General features: G+C 42.0%; 1 protein-coding gene across 1 annotated transcript; it reads left to right on the top strand.

Annotated features, from left to right (window-relative positions):
* Positions 1–1,303: 1,303 nt before the first annotated feature.
* Positions 1,304–22,732, top strand: LOC146611434 (uncharacterized). The gene is made up of 6 exons (XM_085344762.1): positions 1,304–1,763; positions 14,845–14,995; positions 16,599–16,666; positions 16,951–17,060; positions 18,608–18,699; positions 19,105–22,732. Exons 1-6 carry the CDS (start codon positions 1,473–1,475, stop codon positions 19,617–19,619), a joined length of 1,227 nt encoding a protein of 408 aa, XP_085200888.1. The 5' UTR covers positions 1,304–1,472; the 3' UTR covers positions 19,620–22,732.
* The last annotated feature ends 703 nt before the right edge of the window (positions 22,733–23,435 follow it).

The following is a 23,435-nucleotide window of genomic DNA, read 5'->3' as shown; positions in this document are numbered from 1 at the left end:
ATCATCATAGTCAAGTAGACTCACTACTCAGTCACTTGAACACAAATAATGATGAGGCTGCCTGTCGGTATGAAGGTAAGCACCTAGCTGACTCGTGTAAGGAGAGCAACCTTGATGAATCAACTCAAAGACAATGTCACTTAAAAGCAGCAGAGATGCTTTGACCCTCTCAGCATAAATGGGGCCCAGGTGGAGAGAATGAATACCTGCAAATACCTTGGTGTTTACTTGGGTGCATCACACAGTTAATTAGTGCCAAGTGACACTAGAATTTCATTCATTAAAACTGAAACACTGCTTTCTTGAGACTAAGAATTTCATTTTTAAGCCTGAGTGAAAACAGACAAACTGCCTCGGGCCTAAAAACTAAACTTGGGCTGTGAAGAAAATCGCCATGTTGCACCAAAGTTTCTTTTTTGGAAAATAAAGTCTGAACTGAAGATCGTAGCAAGAAATCGTCACTTTGTAATACAGGGTTTGGGAATGAATCAAAATCATAATATTTACCATGAAGTTCTCCTGAACTTAAGATGTTATTTTGCCCCAGATGCAGTCTGATCAGATGCCCAGACCACCTCACCTAGCTCTTATCAGTTAGAGGTGAGAATCCATCCATCCATTTCAGAGTGGGGTGCTGATCTGTTATTGGGGCCCATGTGGTCATAAACAGGGAAATATTGGTTCTCTCTGTGACATCATAAAGAGCTAAGAGTAGAAAATCCCTCCTGTCTGAAGCTGGGTTTTTAGCGTAGTCTAAAGGTTGAATCAGAGTTATTTGTGAACACAGGCACACCGACTCATTTCTTTGACACTTTGAAATGTTTGATTGTTGAATGTTCAGAGAAAGAGGACAGAAGTCAAATAAAGGCAGAATAAGTTCATTTAAAAAACATGAAAAGGAGAAAAAACTGACGAGAGAAAGAAACAGAAAACTGAGGATCAGAGAGTCACGCTGACATGGAGAAAATGGAAAGTGAGCACGGGTGGAGCGTGGAGTGGGGAGTTATTTTGTGCGTACCAGTCGGTGCAGTGTGTGTGTGTGTGTGTGTGTGTGTGTGTGTGTGCGTGTGTGTGTGTGTGTGTGTGTGTGTGTGTGTGTGTGTGTGTGTGTGTGTGTGCGTGAGGGTAATTCGGCCGTTCTTCACTTTGTAAAATAGTTTTTGGGATACTTCATTTTAGTGGGTTTGGGTTTCGAGGATGCTGAGAGTACTCACAGAGACAGGGAAGTCTGTGTGAGTGTGAGTAGGGGAGGATCCTATTTCTCTTAAAGCCGGGTCAGCAACACAAAGATCAGCAGAGCTGAGAGTGAGAGGCACTGAGGAGGGAACGCACACACTTTTAAACAGGCACACAGACTCACACTAAGACAAGCGGCCTTTTGTACACACTCAGTTGTTGATCTGTCTGACACGCAGACTCTTCGCTGGACTCTGGACCACTTGAGAATATTCCCCAGGACTCTATTTCTCCTCATGCACCTGCGGGGACTCTCAGCGCTCCAGGGGGTCAGTACCCAGAGAGGGACCATGACCCCATGGACCACCCAGGATGGAGCTTCATGCAGCTCCAGAGAGAGGACAGGTTCCAGCGGCCGCTGCAGCCCACTGAGGAGAGCTCCTCTCTGGGTATGGCTGCTGCTGGGGGCTTTGGTGGTTCCTGAAGCCTGGAGCTTTCTGAACGAGGAGCAGGAGGAGATGCTGGTGGAGCTTCACAACCACTTCAGAGGACAGGTTTCACCCAGCGCCTCGGCCATGATGCCTCTGGTAAGACCCTACAAGTCATCCCAAATAAGCATAAACAAAGGAAGGGAAGGTAATGCAGCACGTTTATCCAATAAATGTCAGATATTGTATCTGATATCACCTTTTCCCCCTCGAGTGCAGATACAGAATATAAAAGCAGACACATCTATAAATGTCTAATTTTCTGTCCAATGTCAGTACATTTAATCACTGTTTTTGCTTATTCATCACAAATAAGCAGAGACGTCTATACTCATGGTTATATTAGATATATATCAGCAGATTAGAGTAAAATAGTATGAAGTCATGTTTTTAGGGCATGGAACTGGACTCAACATCACCATTATGCTATATTGGTGAGTCCAGGCTACAAGTAATTGTTTGGATCAGGAGCAGACCAAGTGTGAGAGTGTTTGATTTAAAGCACAGCATTAAGAAATAAAGATTTTCATCCAGCTTTAGAGAACTCACTAAAAATATATCTTTATCTCTGCTGACTTTTCTTTGTGTGAGCATCAAACTAAACTCTAAATGCAGCATCTCTGTTTTCTGTAACTGAACTACTTTAAATATGGTGTAAATACAGTTAGCCTGCAGCTACAGCAGGCTAACACATAACCTGCTTAGCTGAGAGTGATTCAGCTTTTTTTGATTGAGTAACTTGTGGTTTTGAGCTGTGAATGTGTCATCACTCCGGGGAGTAGGACGACAGTGGCTTCACTGATCATGAACCATTTACGGTGTTACATTTTTCATCTTTTTGACTCATCGTTATGTTGATGCCATCAGGAAATATATGCGATTGCAGGAAATGCAGCAACTTAATACTTTGAATTTGGTTTAAAAACAGAACAGAAACGGTTGGCTAATCATGTAAAATGGCGATGACAGAGCACAGCTGCAGATCTTTACTGCGTAACAGAAATTCACGCCTTCGTATCGCCATTATGATGACGCGCAGTAGTGTGTCCTGGATTGGTGTCCTGGGTGTTCTTCATTCCATGTCGGTTTAACTGGTTTTTCTAAACTGGTCGTAGGCGTGAATGTGAATTGTCTTTTCTGTGTGTTAGCACTGGTGTAACCCACCCCTCACCCAGTTTCGGAGAAGAAGTTGGAGAAATGGATGGGTGTTGTTTTTTTCTTGTCTTTGTGAATGATAGGAGTAAGCACCCCAGCAGTTACACCAAATATGGACATGAATCAAAGTAAAACAACACTTCAATAGTGATCATTGTTTCATACAGCAGCAGTTTTAACCAAGTCAAAAGCTCCAAACATCCATCTGTCCATTTGCTTCTCCTTAAGTCAAAATGTATCAGTTGTTAACTGAAAAAAACAACTTGAACCATGGATAGTATCATAATCAGACCACAGCATCTGAGAGACACAGATCTTAGGAGGACCCCATTATTATGGCCAAAGCACAATGCTCTCCCTAAGCACCACAGCCTCACAGACCTGAGTGATGATCCTGTCTATGTTTGTAAATGGCGAATGCACTGCTTCTTTTATAGCACTTTTCTACTCTTCTTGAGCATTCAAGGTGCTTTCTATCTAACATTCAAACACATTCACAGTCTGATGTATGCAACTCTGGGTTTAGCATCTTGCCCAAGGATACTTTTGCAGACTGGAGCCGGTTGGGATTAGGGATGGGTATCGTTTAGGTTTTATCCGATACCAGTACCAAACCGGTACTTTTGAAACGGTGCCGGTGCTTAAACGGTGCTCGAACCGGTGCTTAAAGAATGGAGAACACAAAATTGGTCCAAAAACCTCTCATGTTCAGCTGTTTTTTTGTAAAAAGATAACAATGTTAGCCTTTTCTGCAGCTATGGGGCATATATGGTATCACTCTTGGCTGGAAGCAGTGCTTAAACAAGGGAAAAAACACAAACTTTGTCCAAAAACCTCTCATGTTCAGCTGTTTTCCACTTTTTCTTTGGTCATTTTAGCCTTTTTGGTGAAGGGAGTATCTGCCATCAAACAAGAAGAAAGCCGCATGTAACTACGACGGTGTTTGCTAGTTCACCTTACATGCGTTAATGTAATAACGTGGTTAGCCTACTCAACGTAAATTACACACGAACAACATGAAGCTACTCACGCAGAGAAGAACGGCTGCTGCTGCTGCATCATCATCCTCATCATTTCTGCTACACTGGCAGGGCTAGGGGCCAGGACTCTCCTCTTCGGGTTTTTGGGGGATGTTGCTAACTCCAGGTCAGATAACAGGCACCACACCTGCCCGCCTACTATCCTTGGAAAGGTAAAATGATTGGCTAGAATCCAAAGTGTATCACAGCTCAGGGGGAAAAAAGCACCGAAATGTGCGCTGCTTTTCGGTCTGGTTACTACCGTTTATGTCAGAACCGGTCCCATAATGGCACCGGATACCGGTACCCATCCCTAGTTGGGATTGACCCTCCTGAGCCGGAGCCGCCTCTGTGCTTGATTAGAGCGTTTCCCATGTATAGTTCGGTTATTCTGGTGCATATCAGCTGATGAGTTTTTAAATTTGTAGCTTTTTCCTGTGGTTTGATTTCTTTTCACACAGAGAAAACTCCAAGCAAACCAGAATGTGTCACTGCAAACCACATAATGATGCTCAGAGTTGAACAAGTAATCTCGCTTACCTGGCATTTTCCCGGTGGGCAGGCGCAGTTTTGGACTAATGGGCCGATTTGAAGGGATGCTGCACACCGGATGCCCAATCAAATCTCTTAACTGGCCCCTCCCCCACTAACTAACGGATAATGTGGAGAATTTACTCCTAACATTAATATTTATCTGAGCAGGTTTTAGGCGTAACCCTGGTACCGAGTGCAAAGCACGCCTGAATGCGTTTAGCTCAAACCTGCAGCTTACACCTGTTAGTCGTCACACTGAGGCGGGATCTCGTTCTCACCATAAACAAACGGCTCTGCAAATCATTTGGAGCCGGAAGGAGACGGCGTCCTCTAAGGGAGTCGGTGTGGCTGTTTTGGAGCGCGCCTGAGTGTCACTGCTGAGCTCAGATCTGCACAACAAACTGCACCAAAGGGCGAAAACAAACCAGAGTTTGATTTAAACTGAATACAAAGCACAGTTTTACTGAGTTACTGAGTTTTACAGTTATTCTAGTGCTTTCTGATGAGTGTTTCTGGAGTTTTTCACTCCTGCTGTGATCTCATTGTCACACCAGTGATTGTGAGCATTAGTCGTGTTGTATTATTTGAGTTCTGGTTCCTGTTTAGTTGTTTGTGGAGTTTTGGGCGCACGTTTAGATGACCTTGCTGTTTGTACTAACCCTCGGTTCCTACTTTGAGTTTGTGTGTCATTCCTCCATCTGTTAACTTTCTTTTTTATACTCCGTCTCTCTTCTAGCTTTGTTTTCTGGCCCCTGCTTTAGTTTTAGTTCCTGTCTGCAGCTTCCCTGATTGTTCTTGTCTGTGTTAATCCTGTTAAGCTGTGCCTCATTCCCCACCTGTGTCCTGTCGTCCAGTCTCTGTATATATAGCCTTTTCTTCTCTTTGTCCATTGTCAGTGTTTGTTGTTGCTTCCCAGTGTTCTGCTCTCAGTGCCCTTCTGTGTTTTGGATTTCTGCTGGGTTCTGGTTTTTAGACTTTGTTATCGGCCTCAATAAAGACTTGCCTTTCATTGTTAGAACTTCTTTTTTCCTGTGGCCAGCATTTAGGTCCAAACCTGTGTAGTCACCACAGTTCAGGACAAAGAATTAACCCCGTGAAGCCCACAGCTCTTTGAACTGTGGGTAATTTATTTAAACGAAGACTACAAAATGTTCTCAGATGGTCTCAAAATGTCTGCCAGGGAGCCTTCATGCATCTGAGCATCTGATAGCAGAACTGCCCGAAGCCAATCCAGACGTAAGAAATCTTACAGCTTAGGGTGCAACTGCAACTGCAGCACACTTCAGAAATGGACTGGATATATAAAAAAACATTTTTTTAAATGTTTTATTTGCACCAGGTAATAAATGTTTGTATTTTTCACTGTAAAGCTGGATTTTTAAACCCTGGGAGTTTATGGGCATCCTTTAGTGTTCACTTCCTTTTTCAGCCCCTCAGTTGCCAGTTCACTGCAGTTAAAGTCATTTCCCCGGAATTGTCTTTGTCTTTAAAGCATCAGCACTTATAACCAGTCTTATGTAAAGCACCCAAAGGTGTTCACGGCCTGCAGACAAGTGAGGACAACCTTTCACAGAAGATATAATTCTGCATTGCAGTGCGTGTGAGATAAGACTGCAGTGACATCAGGCAGGTGTTGCTAATGCTACAGCGGCCTGCGAGTCTCTGTTTCGTAACAGTTTAAACCTCCACAAAACTGCTTGTGGGTGGAGGTAGTTTACAGATGTTTGACCACCCAGTCAGTCTTTTCCCAGTTACAGGGATCCGGTCTCCAGTTTTCTGAACCTCGCCTGACTCTGAGCTTCATCCTGAGTAATCCAGAGACCTGAAGACAACACAGACTGACCATTGTGTTCAGAAAGAGATGCTGCTGTTGGGTTTCACTAATCTAATTGTGTTGCATCAGCAGCAACAACCATCCACTGAGCCTCGTGTAAAAGGCTGAATTGAAATCTCTAAAATTAATCTGCTGCTAAAAAAAAGACCCCAACAAATTCTATTTTGTAGAGACGAATAAAACTGAAGGGACGAGCCGTGGTTTCAGTCTTTAATACTGTTAATTCCTCTCCATATGTGTGTGAAACTCTACTTTTACTTTGAAACGCGCGGGATTTCTCCGGTTAGAAAATTAAACAGAGCAAATAAGACGATTCTGCTCATTCTCACCACGGTCCGCAATTTATTTTCATCATTTCCAGCTGTGAGCAGCTCTTGGAGTTCTTGAATTATGGGATATCAGGGTTCATCGGAGCCGAAAGCAAATTCAGTTTGAGTTTACGTGACATTGTTTTAAAAGGCTCGGGGTGATTATTGGTGCTGAGGCAGCAGGGCGACGTTCGGATCAAAGGCTGCAGTAAAAAAGAGGAAGAGGAACATGTGACTATAAGGAGAAGGAGACGGATAAAAACTGACTGGCCGGATGTCTGTTTACTGTCTTCGGTCCAGAATAGACCTGATTTCCTAATATTCTCAGTTCTTGTTCTGTTGTCTGCTTTTTCTTCTTCTTCTCTCTGCCGAATGTTCCCCCGAGCACAAGTGCATATGTAATCTCTGGCGCTGTTTGTTGGATCCGTCTTCTAGCTTTGTCTTGTTCTAATTATCCTTGTTTGTATCTGTGTTTTGTGTCCCGTGTTTTCATGACGAACACACCAAGGCTGTCCCGAACACCATTTTCTGAACTCTGGTAACCAGCAGCAAACGTTTCTCCCAGTGGAGGTGGGGCTGGGATTCTCACCTCATTATTGTCTGATGAAATCATATGCATACGGTAAACACGATGGTCCATGATCACTGAGAAAGAAACAAGTCAGTGCACAAACTGCATGAAACGGAAGAAAGGGAGAGGTCCCTCCCTCTGATCCTCACCAAGAGATCCACAGACTCTCTGCCAAGTTTGCAACACGGATGATGAGCATGATGACACTGCTGTGAGTGACAGAGACACCGGGCTGAGACGATAAATAGATCCATATTTTAAAAAGGTGTGGTCTCTAATTACCTTGATCAGAAAAGCCAGTCGTGTACTGTTTGATAAATAAATACTGGAGCATTAAAATGATCAGTCTCTCCAGTTTTTTCTTCTGAGTGGAAGGACAGCTGACAGCAGACCACAAGAAGACACTCGTTAGATATCAGCTAAACAATCACAAAGCCTGCCACAACAGCACACAACGTAAGATGACATCATGTTATCAGATGTGAAGATGAAGATGCTAAAAAACATGTTTGCAAATGCAGGTGAAGCGACGATAATATCACTCAACTATAGTGATACAGCAAACCAGTGAGTTTGACTCTGTGTTTTCTTATTTATAGAAGCACGAATTAACATTTTAGTTTATTGAAGGTCTGATAACATTTATCAATGAAGGATTAATAAAAAAGCATGATTATCACAGTTCAGAGTGCATGTGAGAGCTTTCTGTCTGTGCATCAGATAAAAGCTCTGCGATGGTTTTGTGCTGAAGCTTCGGGCTGGCTGCTTGTTTTGGTTTGCTCACTGGACCAGAGACGAGCTGGAGGAAGTCTGACTCGTTTTGGAGATGTTACAGTGAAGGATGCACCTCTCTGAGTTCTCTGAGGGAATTTTAGGATCAAAGTATTCAGCTGTGTTTGACAAACAGCTGGGATATTTATCGTGATAATTAAATATCCTTCTAATTAAAATCATAACTGCTTCCATATTTTTCACTTTGCAATTTGATCATATCAGCACAGATGAGTCATGTAACAGCAGAAACATGTCCAGCTGTCTAGATGATCTATTGCTGACATGACCTGACATGTTGTATTTCAGGTTAACATTCAGTCGGTTTTTCATAATTCAAAGAAAATATGTCTTTCAGTACCTATAAAAGAGCGAGACCACCTTTTATGTTTCCTTCATTATTCAAAAATATATTTTTTTTGTCTTTTATGTGAATGTGTTTTTATCAAAGGTTAATTTGACTACAAACACAGACAGAGAGCTTTTCACTGGTCGTTGGTTTTTCAGATAGCAAACTTATATTTGTGGATTTTTGGCCTATGCTCTTCTGAAAGAATCCAGCATGATTGAGGCCAGAGTGTTTGTGAAATCCAGCTTTTGAACAGTTTAACATGAGGTCTGACTGAGTCATGTCATGTTACCTTAGTTAAACTGACATTGGGAGTCCCAGTAGGTCAGTTCCTTGGAACTGTTAGTCTCCCCCTTTTACCGGCTCCACTTACAATCAGTTGGTTTTAGTTATGTGCAAAGGAGAAAAACAGTGGCGCAGTCTACAGTGTGGATGTGAACATTACTTATATTTCATTTCCCAAAAAGACGAGAGTGTGACGGTAAAGTGCAAACCGTGTCCAGAGGAGAAACAGCTGCATTGTACTGCTAACAGAACTTTGTAAACACCTGCATAGACAGCATGCTAATGCTAAGCTAGCCCAGAGACAGTTTAAAGCCGAGTGACCCAGCAGCCTGACCCTGACCCTCAGCGCTCGGCCTCCAGTTCTACCTGTTCATGTTTATAAGTAGAGTCACTGTGGTGACCACCTTGTGCTTGATTTCATCTTTGCTTTGTGCTGTTGCATTTACCTTCATACCTAAATACTAAGAAAAACACTGTATGTGCCATTATTATTATTTACAGCCATTCTTCTGTGAGCACTTAAGAAAACTGTCCTGTGTAATATATATAATACATTACTTTTTTTGGAGTAACAACACAGCAAAGAGAAGAAATACTCCCAACACGCACAAACATTCGACCCACAGCATGTAATTGATTCTGATGTCTTTGATATGCTGCTTATTGATGGTGGTGACTCTTAAAGCAGAGCGAATGAGAAGCAGATAATCGATAAGGATATTGAATCGCTAAGTTCTTATCGTCCCATCTCTCTATTAAACCTTTTGTGCCCGGGCCTGAGAGCGAACTGAAGACTCTGCTCCCCACACAGACGCTCAGGGCGCACCTCTGACTGCCAAATGGCAGCATCATGCAGGACACCCGCCTGACAATCATCAGCCAAGATCTGTCAAAGTCTGGGTCACATGTTAACCACAAGCAATTAAACCTCTGAAGCCCATAAACCAGAAGAAAGGATTAGTCCGTTTTCCACCACAGGAACTTTAATGTGTGGTTCCACTGTGGAAATCTCCTCAGCAGGGCTGCTATTAGGATTGGTTTCAGTGGAGAGAGTGATGTAGAAAAACTCCAGTGAGCGGGACGATAGGTTAAACTGAGAAACACCAGCCGCTCCAGCCGCCCTGGGAGAACAAATGAGATGAAAAATAAATGCGGGAACTGCATCAGCGAGGTGATGTAGGGACTTTGGTGCTTCATTATGTCACTGATGAAGTCCACAGAGTCCACAGGTGATCCTTTTGGTTTAGTGTGGACCAGCAGGGATCAGAATCAGCACCTCCAAAACTGAGGCCACGGCGCTCACCTAGAAAAGAACGGATGGTTGATGCAGCGATGCTGCACGTAATCTCCCTGACACTGGACTCTCGGCTGGCCTGGGGGGTCGTCTCTGTGTCCCCCTGGAGGAGCTGAAGGATGTTGCCGAGCATCTCTGACTAAGGCTAGACTGCTGTCAGTGACTCTGCGCGATCACACATCTGCAGTGTAACCTGGGCTTTTATATCAAGTCTTCAATGTAAAAACAGCTGCCAGATGTCAATGGAGTCTTTTATTTCTCTGATAAACGTTTGAGTGCTTGTGATTGTAGTTATCGATGTTCAGGTTCAAGTTATTCTCTTGTTTTGTAATTCCAGCATCTGAGGTGCTGTGAATTTCACTTCCTCCCTGTTTGCTTTCTCTAACATCTCATGGTTAATCTACTCCACTTGTCACTATAAACACCTCAGGACACATAAAAGCACCTGTTATGCTGAATGCTGCAGTTTGTTTTAGTCGTAGTTACAGAACTGCTAGCATGGATTTGTTTATTTCTCTTTCCTATCTTCCAGCATACAATGGATGGCAAAGATCCATTTTAATAACACTGCCTCCCCGCCTCCTTTTACTACCAACCAAAACCATTTTTAATTCACTCAGTGAGTTGATAAAAACGTGCTTGCACAGGTTGGCAGAGCAGGGTCATCACTCTTTATCAGCAGAGTAAATCAGGCCTGGGTTCCAGGAACAGGCGGGTGTTTCCATTAGCAAGCGTGTCAGAGGGAACAGACTGAACAGCGAGGGAGTGAGCGATCAAGGTTGAGCAACAGAAGAGGAGGACGGCTGGGGAAGAGCCAAGCGATGAAGAGGGGGGAAGAGAAGATTTAGATAGAGAGAGAAAAGAAAATTAGTCAGAGAATGAATGAGCGCCCAGAGGAATGTGTGTGTGTGTGTGTGTGTGTGTGTGTGTGTGTGTGTGTGTGTGTGTGTGTGTGTGTGTGTGTGTGTGTGTGTGTGCGCGCGTTTGGACCAGGGGAGGTCGCAGGCTGTCTCAGCCTCCATGGGAGCCCCACAGGGACGTTTCCATTTTCATATTATTTTCTTATGATTTTAGCTGGTCTGCAGAGAAAAAGATGTGAAGCAGTTCAAGGAGACAAGGAAGGGAAGGAGGTAGGAAGGAGAAGACAAATGAGGGGAGAAAGAGGAGGTAAGAAGACAGTGATGGAAAAGAAGAGCAACAGGGAGATGAGGGGAGACTCAAAGGGAGGAGGAGAAAGAGACAGAGGACAGAGTTCAGCATTTGTTGGGATGTAAAGGCGTCTGCAAAGCAGCTGGTTCAGAGACCTGGACTGAGCCAAACCAGTGCAACCAGTACAGGGGAACCAGATGGAAAGGGCACAAAGGAGAATCAGGTTGACCAGTTCACATCCAGCTGAACAGAACACTGACTTTGACGAACCTACTCGTCACATGTTAGAGCCCGAAACGGACCTAGAGCCCAGTAAGCTATGGCAAATGCAAACAAACTAACTAATAAATCTGTTTCAGATTTTTCGGAGGGGGGGGTCTAATGTGCTCTAGAAACAAACTCAACTTTCATTGTAGCCACGACTCACTAAGTAAACTCATCCTTTGTGATTTTAATTCAATTACGTTTTATTTATATATGCATACGCACTTTATACTGAAGTCCACACCTGAGGGAGAAACCTCGACTCTGTGAGCTTGGAAACAGTGAAACATATCCATTAATTTATGAGTCAGTGATTAAAACACAAAAACTTTGTTCAGATTACAAAATACAGGCTGCAGTTAAACTCAGGAGAACATAATCAGCTGTTCTCAGATCAGGTGACTTCCAGTACAGTCGACAGTGATGATCGTGTGTGTGTGTGTGTGTGTGTGTGTGTGTACACCACATGACCTGAAAGTCATAATACAGACCAGATGTTGCGAGCGCCTGCAGGGAGAGGAATGTGAAGGAGACCCCTGACTATTGTTTGTGTTGCATGTCAGCGCTGGACAAATAAACACACACACGCACACGGGGATATTAAACTCCCTGTCAGGGTCCTGTTGTTCATTCTTTAGGTTTCGTAGCAACAGTGACTCAGACCACGAGCTGCAGACAACGGGCTGAGTTAAAGGCGTCACTGTGCTCCGTCTCATCACTCATGACCATCATCACATGACGTCTTCAGCTGCAGTGGGAGGCAAACAGCGAATCAGAACTCTTAATGGTGACTTTGACCGGTTTTGTCCGAAAACTTGTTGCGGATAAATACAGCAAAATAAAACCAGTACCAGCGGGAAGATTTATTCATAACACACGGGAAAAGACCCAGGGAAACTGCGTTAACCATAAAAAGGATCAAAACCCTGAAAACCATGACTTTCACACACGAGCCTCAACTCTCGCAGCCCGGTACCAAACGACTCACGGACTGATGCCGGTCCATTGTCATTTCTTGTCCCAGTCGGAGCATTTTTTGGTTGGTCTTCCTAAAAGGAAGCTGATACAGAGAGCCGCTATTCTTAATGACTTTTTTGAAGGTCACACGTCCTTGCAGTGGGCTATTTGCCTTTCACCAGATCAGTTTCTGTACAGGAACCTGCTGTTACAGACATGATGGGAAGGAAATGTGCACGTCAGGGGGTCAGACTGCGTTCAGGGTCAGAGGTCAGGGGTAAGGGGTCGCCCATGGTTTGTCTTGTATAAAGGAAGCAGGATAGAAAATAATTGGAAAAAATAAATAACTTCAGCATCTTTAAATGACTGCGAGGCCAGGACAGGATGACTCAGCCTTGGTGGCTCAAACACAGTGGCTGCTTATGAATCAGCTCTCTGCGTTTCACATTTCATTGGTCTGATATTAAATGTCATATCATGTGCAATAATATTTATTTAACTACCGGCTGTCAAATTTACTTTAAGAGGCCGTTCAGCTTATGAAGCCTCTACCAGTGTCACAGAAAACAGCAACAATGATCCTGCTGTTGACTCTGCTGGAGAGCTGTGGCTGATTTTATAGTACTGGGAGATATGGAGGTGGTTAGATAACCAGATTAAAGCAGCTCCAGAATATTTGTACATTGCTGTTTTGGATTTACTGTTTTATGGCTTGTTGAACTCTTGGGAAATGCAATGAAATTATCATGATAATTAAAAGCAGGTTTAAAGAGGGGAGGGAACCAAAAAATGGAGAAGGGTTATAAAACCACCAATTTAATCTCACAAACAATAATTCATAAGTATGATTTTAGTAACGTCTGGTGTGAAATTTTAATAAAACATATACACTCAGTTGTCGTGAAAGCATCGGTGCTGTGTCTACATTAAAACTCTGATTTGTGCAGCGTGCACAAATAAACATGAAGACCAAATAACTGGACAGAGTCGTGGTCGTCATCCCTGCTGAACTGCTGCTTGCAGCACATGAACGACGATGTGCACCAGTTCATTGATGTCTGTGTGTCTTTTGTACTTGTATGCATGAAATTTGCTTTCATCTCTGCTTCGAGTCCTGATCCGGGCAAACCAGCCAACGACTTCAAGGCCGCGACTCAGATATCAGAGCCACATGTACGGCACCGATGAATAAAAGCATAAAAGTCAGCTTGTGTTTCACAGAGAGTCACTTACAAGGCAGCACTGAACACACAGTTATTATACTTATGGAGCACAATTATGCCATAATTATTATGTTTGTCCCACAATATGAAAACACTTCAGCAACACAACATGAACACAATCAATATCTGATTACAAAAAAAACTTAGGCTTTACATTTCCACTTCCTCGTCTTGTGTTCTCTCGTTCTTACATCTTTCTCCCTGTACCTGTACCTCAGACCCACTGTGTGCTACCGTCTGCTACTGTTGCTGTTTCACTGTAATTTGTATCAACAGTGTAATGAACAGGATATAATTCTGAAATGAAAGTTAGCTGTAACAGAATTATCAGTAGGGATGGGCACTGATAAGATTCATTTGATTTTTTTAGTTCTCATTGATTGTCTTTGGGTTCTTACTGGCTCAGCTTTGAGAGTCACCACAATCTCCAAGCAGCATATCAAAGACTTTACCTTCATGTGAATGAGTCGCATGCTGTGTGGTGCAGGTGCTTGTAAAGAGCTGGAGTTGCGTTGGCAGCATCATGCAGTTGTTTCCGTCCTGCAGGCAGTTTGCAATTAACTCGTCCTTTTGTGCAATAAAAACAAAAGTAATGTCCAGGCTGGAGACTGAGCCACTATTTTCCTCCTCCGGCATGCAAAATGTAACTGAACTGATTAGATAAGTAGATCCGATAAGCGTGATCCATAAGCAGGCACACTAACAGTTCCAAGGAACTGAACCTCTGGGAACTGGTTCTCTATTTCTACTAATCTTAAATATTTCAACAACAATGAGGATGGTTCAAGTGTATTGATTTATTTTTTTATTCTGGGGCTTCCCTATAGTAGAGTTCATGATCGACACACAACAGAGATGCAGGTAGATGTTGAACAGAAGATGAGCCTTTATTTGGGGCTGCACACAACACTACAAAACCAAATCCAACGGGGAACTGAGATAAACTAACAAAATCCTAAACTGGGGGAAGCTAAGCAACACAACACTAGATACAGAGGGAAAAAACAATACAGAGCCTGAGACCTGAAGAAACCTGGGACTTGGAAAACACGAGAAAAGCAGAGGAAACGCAGATGAACCAACGAGACAGGGAGGAAGCAAAACACGGGACTGTCAAAGTAAAACAGGAAATACACGAACATAGAAACCAGGATAAACAAAGGAAGCATCTAAAAAAATCACTAAAGTACAACCAGAAACTAACAGAAACAAAAAATAATAATAAAAAATGGATCATGACAGGAATGTTGGAAAAAGGCGTTTTGTCAACCAGCTTTACTTTTACATGTTCATTTGATTGCTTTAAACTCTGACAGCTTGTAATATGGTTGGTTACGTGACTTCCTCTCTGTATCTAAAGTTATAACACGCTGCCTTGCAAAATGACACGAGCTGTTTATGATTAACAAACAGCAGATTTGGTGGTGCCAAACCAGCACTTCTGTAACATTCAGTGGTTGTTTGCAGAAATGGGATCCAAACCTGAAGCTGGTGGCAGAGGGCTACGCTGCTAAATGCATCTGGAACCACAACCCAGAACTGGAAGATACTGGAGAGAATCTGTACGCGGGCACCGGGCCCCTGGACCTCCGAGCGGCTCTGGAGAAATGGTTCCTGGGTGAGTGATCTCAGAAGTAAATATTTGTTGGCTTTCTTGTTTACAGCAGACAGATTACAGTCAGTGGTTATCTTTGAACAGTAGAAGTGAGGCTTACAGAAAACCGCTCCAAGCAGTGTTGGTTTTCAGTATTTTACAACTACGAGATCTGCAATCCAATCTATTTCACAATGAAAAGTCAGAGCAAATAAGATGTTTGTCTATTTATAATCACTAGTAAACCTTTACTACAGAAAGACAGTCTCTTTGAGTCGACTTCTCAGGGGTTTTAAAAAATTACTGCTGCTTTTAAAATACGATCACCACAACTAGTTTTGTTTCTCGTATCACCCTATTAGAGCACTTCGCTCTCGCTCTGCAGGCCTACTTGTTGTTCCAGAGTATTTAACAGTAGAATGGGAGGCAGAGCCTTCAGTTTTCTGTGGAACCAGCTTCCAGTTTGGATTCGGGAGACAGACACTATCTCTACTTTCAAGATCAGGCTTCAAACTTTCCTTTTTGCTAAAGCATATAGTTAGTGCTGGACCAGGTGACCCTGAATCCTCCCTTAGTGATGTTGCAATAGGTGTAGGCTGCCGGGGGACTCCCATGATGCACTGGGTGTTTCTTCTTCACTCACTATATGTTTGTACACTTCTCTGCATTTAATCCACTGTCACCAAGTGCTTGCTGTTAGGGGGACACCTGATTGTTGGGGTTTTCTCTGTATTATTGAAGGGCCTTTATCTTACAGTATAAAGCACCTTGAGGCGACTGCTGTTGTGAAAGTGTGGATTGAACTGTGACTGTAAATGTTCAGGATAATGACAATTCTCATAAATCTGAAGGAATAACTAAACACTGTCACAGCGCTCGTTACTGCAATAAATCAAAAACTGTCACTCTGTAATAAACAAACGCAAATTAACAGAACAGGACTCGAGCATTTCACCAAGTTATAATTTTTCTAATATGGACTAGTTTGAGGAAACTTATAAGCTTTAATATCCACCAGCTCAGCTGTGGCACACCCAGGCTGAGGTTGGAGTTTCGATTTTTTCCTCACCTTTGGTAACTAAAAACATTTCTGCTACAGTCGAATGCCGACTAGATTTTAAATGCATTGTTATGTTGCAGTATCACTAGAAGTATTTTTGCTGCTGTGATGTTAATAGATGAACCTACCACACATTAACTATGGATCAGTGATTTACTGAACTTGTATAAAAATGTAACTTTAACACTGAATGTTAAAGTTACAGCTCCTGATGTAGTTTCTCAGTTTTCAACACTTTTTGTATTTGATTTCACTCAGCTGTGCTGAAATTGTTGCTTTTTGTGTTGTGAGATTTCTTGTGGTTTTTCCAACCATCATACTTCTGACAGCAGTGCCCTGTGCCAGACCAGCACTTTAGTTTTGCATCGTTATTGAGCCTTATTGTTATAGCTTCTGTTTATTATTTTGTATTATCTCTCAAGTTTCAGGATAAACATACCAGATGTTCATCTTGACTGCAGAACCTTTACTTGTCACTGGATATGTCCTGAATGTGGTGATTCTTCAACTAAGTCTCATCATTGTTCACATTAGAATAGTGTGTTCTAATTGATCTGTTCTGTGCAGAACGCCTGGACTACGACTTCCAGAACAACAGCTGTGACGAAGATAAGATGTGTGGACACTACACACAGGTCACAAACACACACACACACACACACACACACACACACACACACACACACACACACACACACACACACACACACACACACACACAGTATATAGTATGTATGTGGACAATGACAGGGTGCACGCCCAAACTGAGAATGACTTTAATTATCAATCAACTGTCCAGTTACTTCTCAGTAATGGGAATACGACTAAAATGGCTAAAATCCACTGCAGAGGACATTGTCCAAAGCTTGTGTAGAATGTGGCAGATCCACTCAGTTTAAACTGTGCGTGTGTGTTACAGATGGTGTGGGCAGACACACACAGAGTGGGCTGTGCCTTCCATCTCTGTGACACTATGGAGGGACTGGACTGGGACAGAGTCTCCTTCCTCGTCTGTAACTACTACCCAGCGTCAGTACCACGACTCCTTCCAGTGTTACTGCTGCACAATACTACAACAAGTGCTCCCTCTTGTGGACTGTACTAATAATTGTGTGAATGCTGTAAAGCACTCACACAAATTGAGCTATTCATGTGGAATTCAGCTTTTTCACATCTTCTTTCGTTTTAATTTAATCCCTCTTTAAGTTTTCAGTTGCATCATTATGATTTTTCAGAAAATACATACGTTGTTATGCAGTTTGCTTTGAGTGAAAACTCGCTCAGTTTTCACTCTATCATTATTGTGGAAGTAAGAGATTTTTGTCAAATCGTCTCAGAGCTACACAAAGTCTGAAAACTCTCCATAGAAACACAATCAGGCTGGAATTCTCTAATGCGAGCCGCTTTCCAGTTGTCATATCTCCTCAATGAAACAATTTCAAAGCTTGAGCCTTTGGCCAATTTAACTTCAGACACTCCTAACGCTCACAATTCAATAATTTTTGTTCTGTTTATCCATGAATTGCATTTGTTTGAGGGCAGGAAATCTGTGCTTCTCTCGGATTTCAAACTCCGGAAATAAAGCACTTTTTTCTCTTGTTATATCTCCTTCATGGATTTCCACAGAGACCTGAAAACCTCCATGATGGTTCACCAAAGCCTGATGATTGTTAAAGAATGATGGTGGATGCTTCAAATAGATTTAACGTTACAAAACGTTGTTTGAGAGCAAGTCAAGGCAGTTTTCACTTCTCTTCTACTCAGTTATGTTACATTACAAGTCATACATCTTTAATAATTCATATTGTAATAATGAATTATGAACACCTGAAGATTTCCCCATCTGCTCTTAAAAGAAGCATGCAAGAATGACCATTTTAGACCCAACGGTTAGGAAATTATGGCCATTTGTTTGAGAGGAATCCTGAATGAATTCTGCAACTTTTCTAATATGTACTTCAGCTTCTTCACCTCCAACTCCAGTGTCTGAGATAAGTGCCTGTTTGGCTCACTGAGATGAGCAGCTGCCAGTATACTGGGTGGCGCAGGTTCGAATCCTACCCGTAGCTCTTGCCGCACATCTTCCCCGCTCTCGCTCATTCTTCTTTCTTGACACTCTTCGGTGTACCCTTTCAAATAAAGCTGTCTTCAGCAAACACTTCAGCTTCTTCACTTCTTTTCAGCAGAAAGTTCTGCTTCGTTTGCATTTTTCAGCAGTTAATTTCCACCACACAGCATTCACACTGCATTTTTGCAGAAAATGCAAATTCTTCTAGTTACACTTTACTTGTTTGACTGAAGGCAGGAGACACGTCATTAAATGTGAATTCTTTGGGCTGTATTGTATATTTTAACATCCCTTTGTTAACATACTTTTTAAAGTCAGTTGATTCACAGTAATACAGGCAATTTAATACGATGCATATATATTCATTGGTGGTGCCTCATGCTAACAAAGACTAACACTCAACTGTTTGACTCAGTTTCTGTTAGCTTTTCTTTTTCTGTTTTTCTTGTAACACAATCTGGAGTTATTAAATTTGGATTTGTATGATGTTTTGTGTACGTGTGTTCAGAGGGAACTATGAAGGAGTGCGGCCGTATGTTGAAGGCGATTGGTGCTCCAGATGCCCCGAAAACCTCCAGAAATGTGAAAACAGTCTCTGTGGTAAGAGTACAGTCGTTACTCCTCCTGATCTGTGTTCATCCACATCAGCATTTTATTTTAGGACTTTATTTTTGTTGATGTATTTTTTATCAGCATATAAATTTAATATAATATATATGTGCTATCGTGCTGTCCCATGTCAAATTTGATATGGACTGTAGATCCACCAGTGTGGGTCGAATCAAACTAAATTGTGACTTTGTGGGATCTCGAAGCTCTATATGTCATGCCTGTGTGTATTTTTTCTGCAGCAATGGTAACAGAGTTTAGGGGACGTCAGCTCTGTTATGAGCACATGTGCCCGGGTCCCTTACCTAAAAATATTTCTCACTGGCAGCATTAACGACTGCGAGACCTCATTAGATCCCAGATTAAAACAAGTTTACCTTCATTTATGTTTTCCAGTTCCCGACACAGTAGAAGAAGAGGATGAAGATGATGATGATGTGACAGCTGATCCCATGCTCACAACAGGAGAATCCAGTCCTGATGCAACAACTGATCCCCTCCAACCTACAGATGATGATGCTCTTCCTACAGCACCTGACTTTCCAGTGGAGTCTACCACCGCTGATGGCATTCCCAGTGTTCCCACCGTGCACTTTGCATCGAGCACTGAAGATACACCGCCTCCACACACCACGGCTGAGGCCACCAAGCCTCCATCTGCCCCCCCAACAACGCTCGCTACACTGATAAACAAGATCGGTCCTGATACAAGGGAGGAAGAGAAGGAGCAGGAGAAAGAGGAAGAGGAGAAACTAAATGAAACGCCACATAAGGAGGAGAAAGGTGTGAAGAGAGTTGTTGGAAGTATAATAAATAAGGACAGTAGCGCTGCACAGAACAGTGCTGGCTCGATGTCCTCGCCTTCAGTCCTGCTAGCCTGTCTGACTGCGATCCTGATTGTCAGGCTGTGAGTAGAAGAAGAGGAAGCGTTCTCCTCACTTCACCATATTTGCATTGACTGCACATGGCCTCGTTAATCCCTCCCACCGTTTCCCCTCTCTGCCTTGTCGAGCAAAATAGGTCAATTTATAAATCAGCCTCACCATAACATAGCTGCCATTTCTGCCACATCTGCATCAAGTCTGACTGAGATTTGGGTCAAACAATGTGTGCATAACCTGCTTCAACCTGCCTGGAAAACTAAAGTCTTACAGCCAGTAAACTACCGTTCACTGACAGGAAATATGATGTTTTCCAAAACAGCTTCAGAGCAGTTTGTGAAATAGTTAAGAAAAAAAGATTAATCTATTGGTTCATGGACACACAGTCATGGTCACTGTTGCAGTTTGGCTAGATGGTTTCATTTGTGGTTTGGGTAAGTCTCTGTAGTAAAAGGATTTCCTTTTGTACTTTTACTCATCACACCTGCATGGAAGCCCGTTTCCGCCACTAAAAAAAAAAAAGGTTCCATAACTCAAAATTTTGAGTTATTTTCTTAAAATTTCGAGTTATTTTCTCGAAATTTCGAGTTACTTTCTCGAAATTTCGAGTTACTTTCTCGAAATTTCAACATATTAACTCGAAATTTCGATTTATTAACTCAAAATTTTGAGAAAAGTAACTCGAAATTTCGAGTTAGCGCTGCCAATCAGTAATCTACGTGAATGACTTCATTTCCTTGTTACCCGGAAGCTGAAGCCCTCAGCTACAAATGCTACAGCTAAGCTACCGGTATTACATCCAGTCGCACAGATTGCTGAGTGTTTTCAGCCTGGCTTCACAAATGATGAAATCCCCGTGTTATTAGCTGAATCACATGGTGTTACTATCAGCAAACGTACTCGCGAAAGCGCCAATTTGTTGGGATCCGTTTTTGAGTGCGCGTTCCTCTGCGCCATATGCTTCCGGGAAACAAGACAGCGACCTCATTCACGTATATTTTTGATTGGCAGAGCTAACTCGAAATTTCGAGAAAATAACTCGAAATTTCGAGAAAATAACTCGAAATTTCAAGTTATGGATACTGGCTTTTTTGTTTTTATTTAGTGGCTGAAACGGGCTTCCATACACCTGAGCAGGTTTTGATTACCTGCAGGTTCTCTGTGGAGATCAATGCATCGGATAACTGCTGACTATGCAATCGTCAGTTTTTAAGTTTCAGTTTTCAAAAGTTATCAGCATGTACAAACATCGACCAGTGGATGGAAATTGCAGAAGTTGCTGCTGAAATTTCTAGGTACACAGGAAACCCTGAAAACTAGCTAGCCACAAAGTAGCTCAATAATTGACAGAAAATTAAAAATCATAAAACACGTCACATTTTCTGCCCATTCTCATGTTTAATTTAATTCACTGCCTATGTGCTAAAAACAGCGTAGGATTTTATTTCCTTTTTCAAAGCACAGAGCTGGAAGGCCTGTCCACATATCTGCTAACCCCCAAACGTCGGCCTTTACACCCACAGGCTAAATTGGGTGTAAAATGTTAACCACAGGTTAGGTAGTGCCAGCTTCGTGCAAGTTTGTCTTAAAAATATGTGGTTTCTGGCACAATATAAACTCCTTAATTACATAATAAGTTATGTATAAGTTGTATCGTGAAAGAAGGGAGATCCATGTCCCTGTACGTGAACACGTTGTTTTCCTCACCGCTTCAGAGATGATTGAGGGTTTTTTTTTCACTTATATCAGATTCAACTGTGTCCATCAGAACATCAGGTAAGAGTCTGAGAGGAGTGTCTGAACATCGTTAGCCTATAGCTTAGCATAAAGACTGGAAGCTGTCTCCGGATTTGATGACATCATCAGATCAAATAACCTGTGCTTAACTTAACGAATAATTTGAACACTTGCAGCAGCTGTTTTGGACCCCATGTTTTAAGCCTCATTCAACCTTCACAGAAACACAGTAAACGGTTTAAACTGTGCTGTTAAATCTATGAGCACAAATGACTTCATCCGACTCCCCGAGGATGTAGGACACTGAATATTGTAATTATTTAGACTTTGTTTTAAACTTACTAAAATGAAGTGTAAATATTTTGTCAAAATATCAAATGTAATAAAGTTTCACCAACCTGTTTGTAACTTTATCCGTTTCTATCTTTACATGTAAAAATGTCCAGGATGTAAAATGCCGGCCCGTGTAGTCTAAATGAAGGTAAAAGCAGGATTGTCATTAATGAAACCTGCGTTTCCAGTCAGATCATAAAAATGTTTTAAATTATTGAACAGTTTAATAGATGGAAAATTATGGAAGAATTGTATAACCGTCACAGCTGGTTTACAGGTCAAAACCCCAAACGGTTGTTTTTCCTCTACTTCCAGTCTTTGTGCTAATAAGTTAATCATATCCCTCGTCTTACTTTGAGCTGCTGTTCTGCTTTAACTCTTGGCAGAAACTCTGATACGTGAACTAGCCGGTTTTTTACACTAAAAAACTGAATTTGCTTCATATTTTTGATGTTTTGTTGCTACTATGCCATCAAAAACTGTGCAAAGTCCTAATGATCTTATTTTATGCACAAAAACGTGTTAAAATAAGAAAGTGAAATACCAAAAAAAATATATACATATATGAACATTATTTTACTTACATATTTTTCATTTGGAGTTTGAGCTCCGTCAGATATTTACAGCAGTGCTTCCTCTGCACTGAAAACCAAACAGCACTGGAGTGCTGCAGAGGAGCTGCTCACAAACTGATCCCCCACTGAGATCACCTCTTTGTTTTTGGATGTTGTGTAATGATGAAAGTGATGTGCATCAGCATCATCAAGTGAAAGCTAACCGAGTGGGAGACATTTTGTTTTACAGGGATTTTAGTGTTGTAGTAGGTTTGCAGGAGAAATAATCACTGAGTGTGTTTGTTGTGTTTCAAACTGACGACCCTGCTTCTTCTTTTTCACCGCTACATGTCTACTGTACACCGTATTCTCTCTCAGACTGGAACTACAACTGGACAACATCTAACAATTGACATATCTCTGCTACGCTGTCTTAGAAGGAAAATTACCATAATTATCCTAAATAACTGTAGCAAAGGTGGCTGTAAATGTCTGTATATAAGATAAATAAATAAAAAACCTACCTTACTTCCTTTAGTTGATACTGTGTGACTTCTTCTAATATTTCACAGTAAGGATAGTAAAAGCTGAGTTTGCTCGATGTTGAAGATACCATTATTTTTTTAGAGACGTCTCTTTTTAATGGAGGTAATTGGGGACTTTTTCAGTGAAATACTGCAGTTGACCACTGGGACTCAGCAAATGACACTGACTACAGTGGATGCAAAAGTATTCGGCCCCTTAAACTTTCCCACATTTTGTCACATTACAGCCACAAACATGAATCAGTTTTATTGGAATTCCACATGAAAGACCAACACAAAGTGGTGCACACGTGAGAAGTGGAACGAAAATCATCCATGATTCCAAACATGTTTTACAAATAAATAACTGCAAAGTGGGGTGTGCGTAATTATTCAGCCCCCTTTGGTCTGAGTGCAGTCAGTTGCACATAGACGTTGCCTGATGAGTACTAATGACTAAATAGATGCACCTGTGTGTAATCTAATGTCAGTACAAATACAGCTGCTCTGTGACGCCTCAGAGGTTGTCTAAGAGAATATTGGGAGCAACAACACCTTGAAGTCCAAAGAACACACCAGACAGGTCAGGGATAAAGTTATTGAGACATTTAAAGCAGGCTTAGGCTACACAAAGATTTCCTTGTTGGCCTTTATGGAAGAGCGGCAAGAAGAAAGCCATTGTTAACAGAAAACCATAA

This window comes from Diplotaxodon limnothrissa, linkage group LG20 (assembly GCF_057381915.1).
Source record: "Diplotaxodon limnothrissa isolate DT_005_m linkage group LG20, D_limnothrissa_male_GT1.1, whole genome shotgun sequence".
Classification (NCBI taxonomy): Eukaryota; Metazoa; Chordata; class Actinopteri; order Cichliformes; family Cichlidae; genus Diplotaxodon; species Diplotaxodon limnothrissa.
Note: the sequence above shows the minus strand (reverse complement) of the source record. Positions and strands in the feature narration are given on the sequence as shown.

Coding starts and splice junctions, on each gene's coding strand:
- LOC146611434 (XM_085344762.1), top strand. CDS start 1,473: ATGCACCTGCGGGGACTCTCAGCGCTCCAGGGGGTCAGTACCCAGAGA. Junction 16,667..16,950: donor TGTGTGGACACTACACACAG/GTCACAAACACA, acceptor TGTGTGTTACAG/ATGGTGTGGGCAGACACACA. Junction 17,061..18,607: donor GTCTGTAACTACTACCCAGC/GTCAGTACCACG, acceptor ACGTGTGTTCAG/AGGGAACTATGAAGGAGTGC.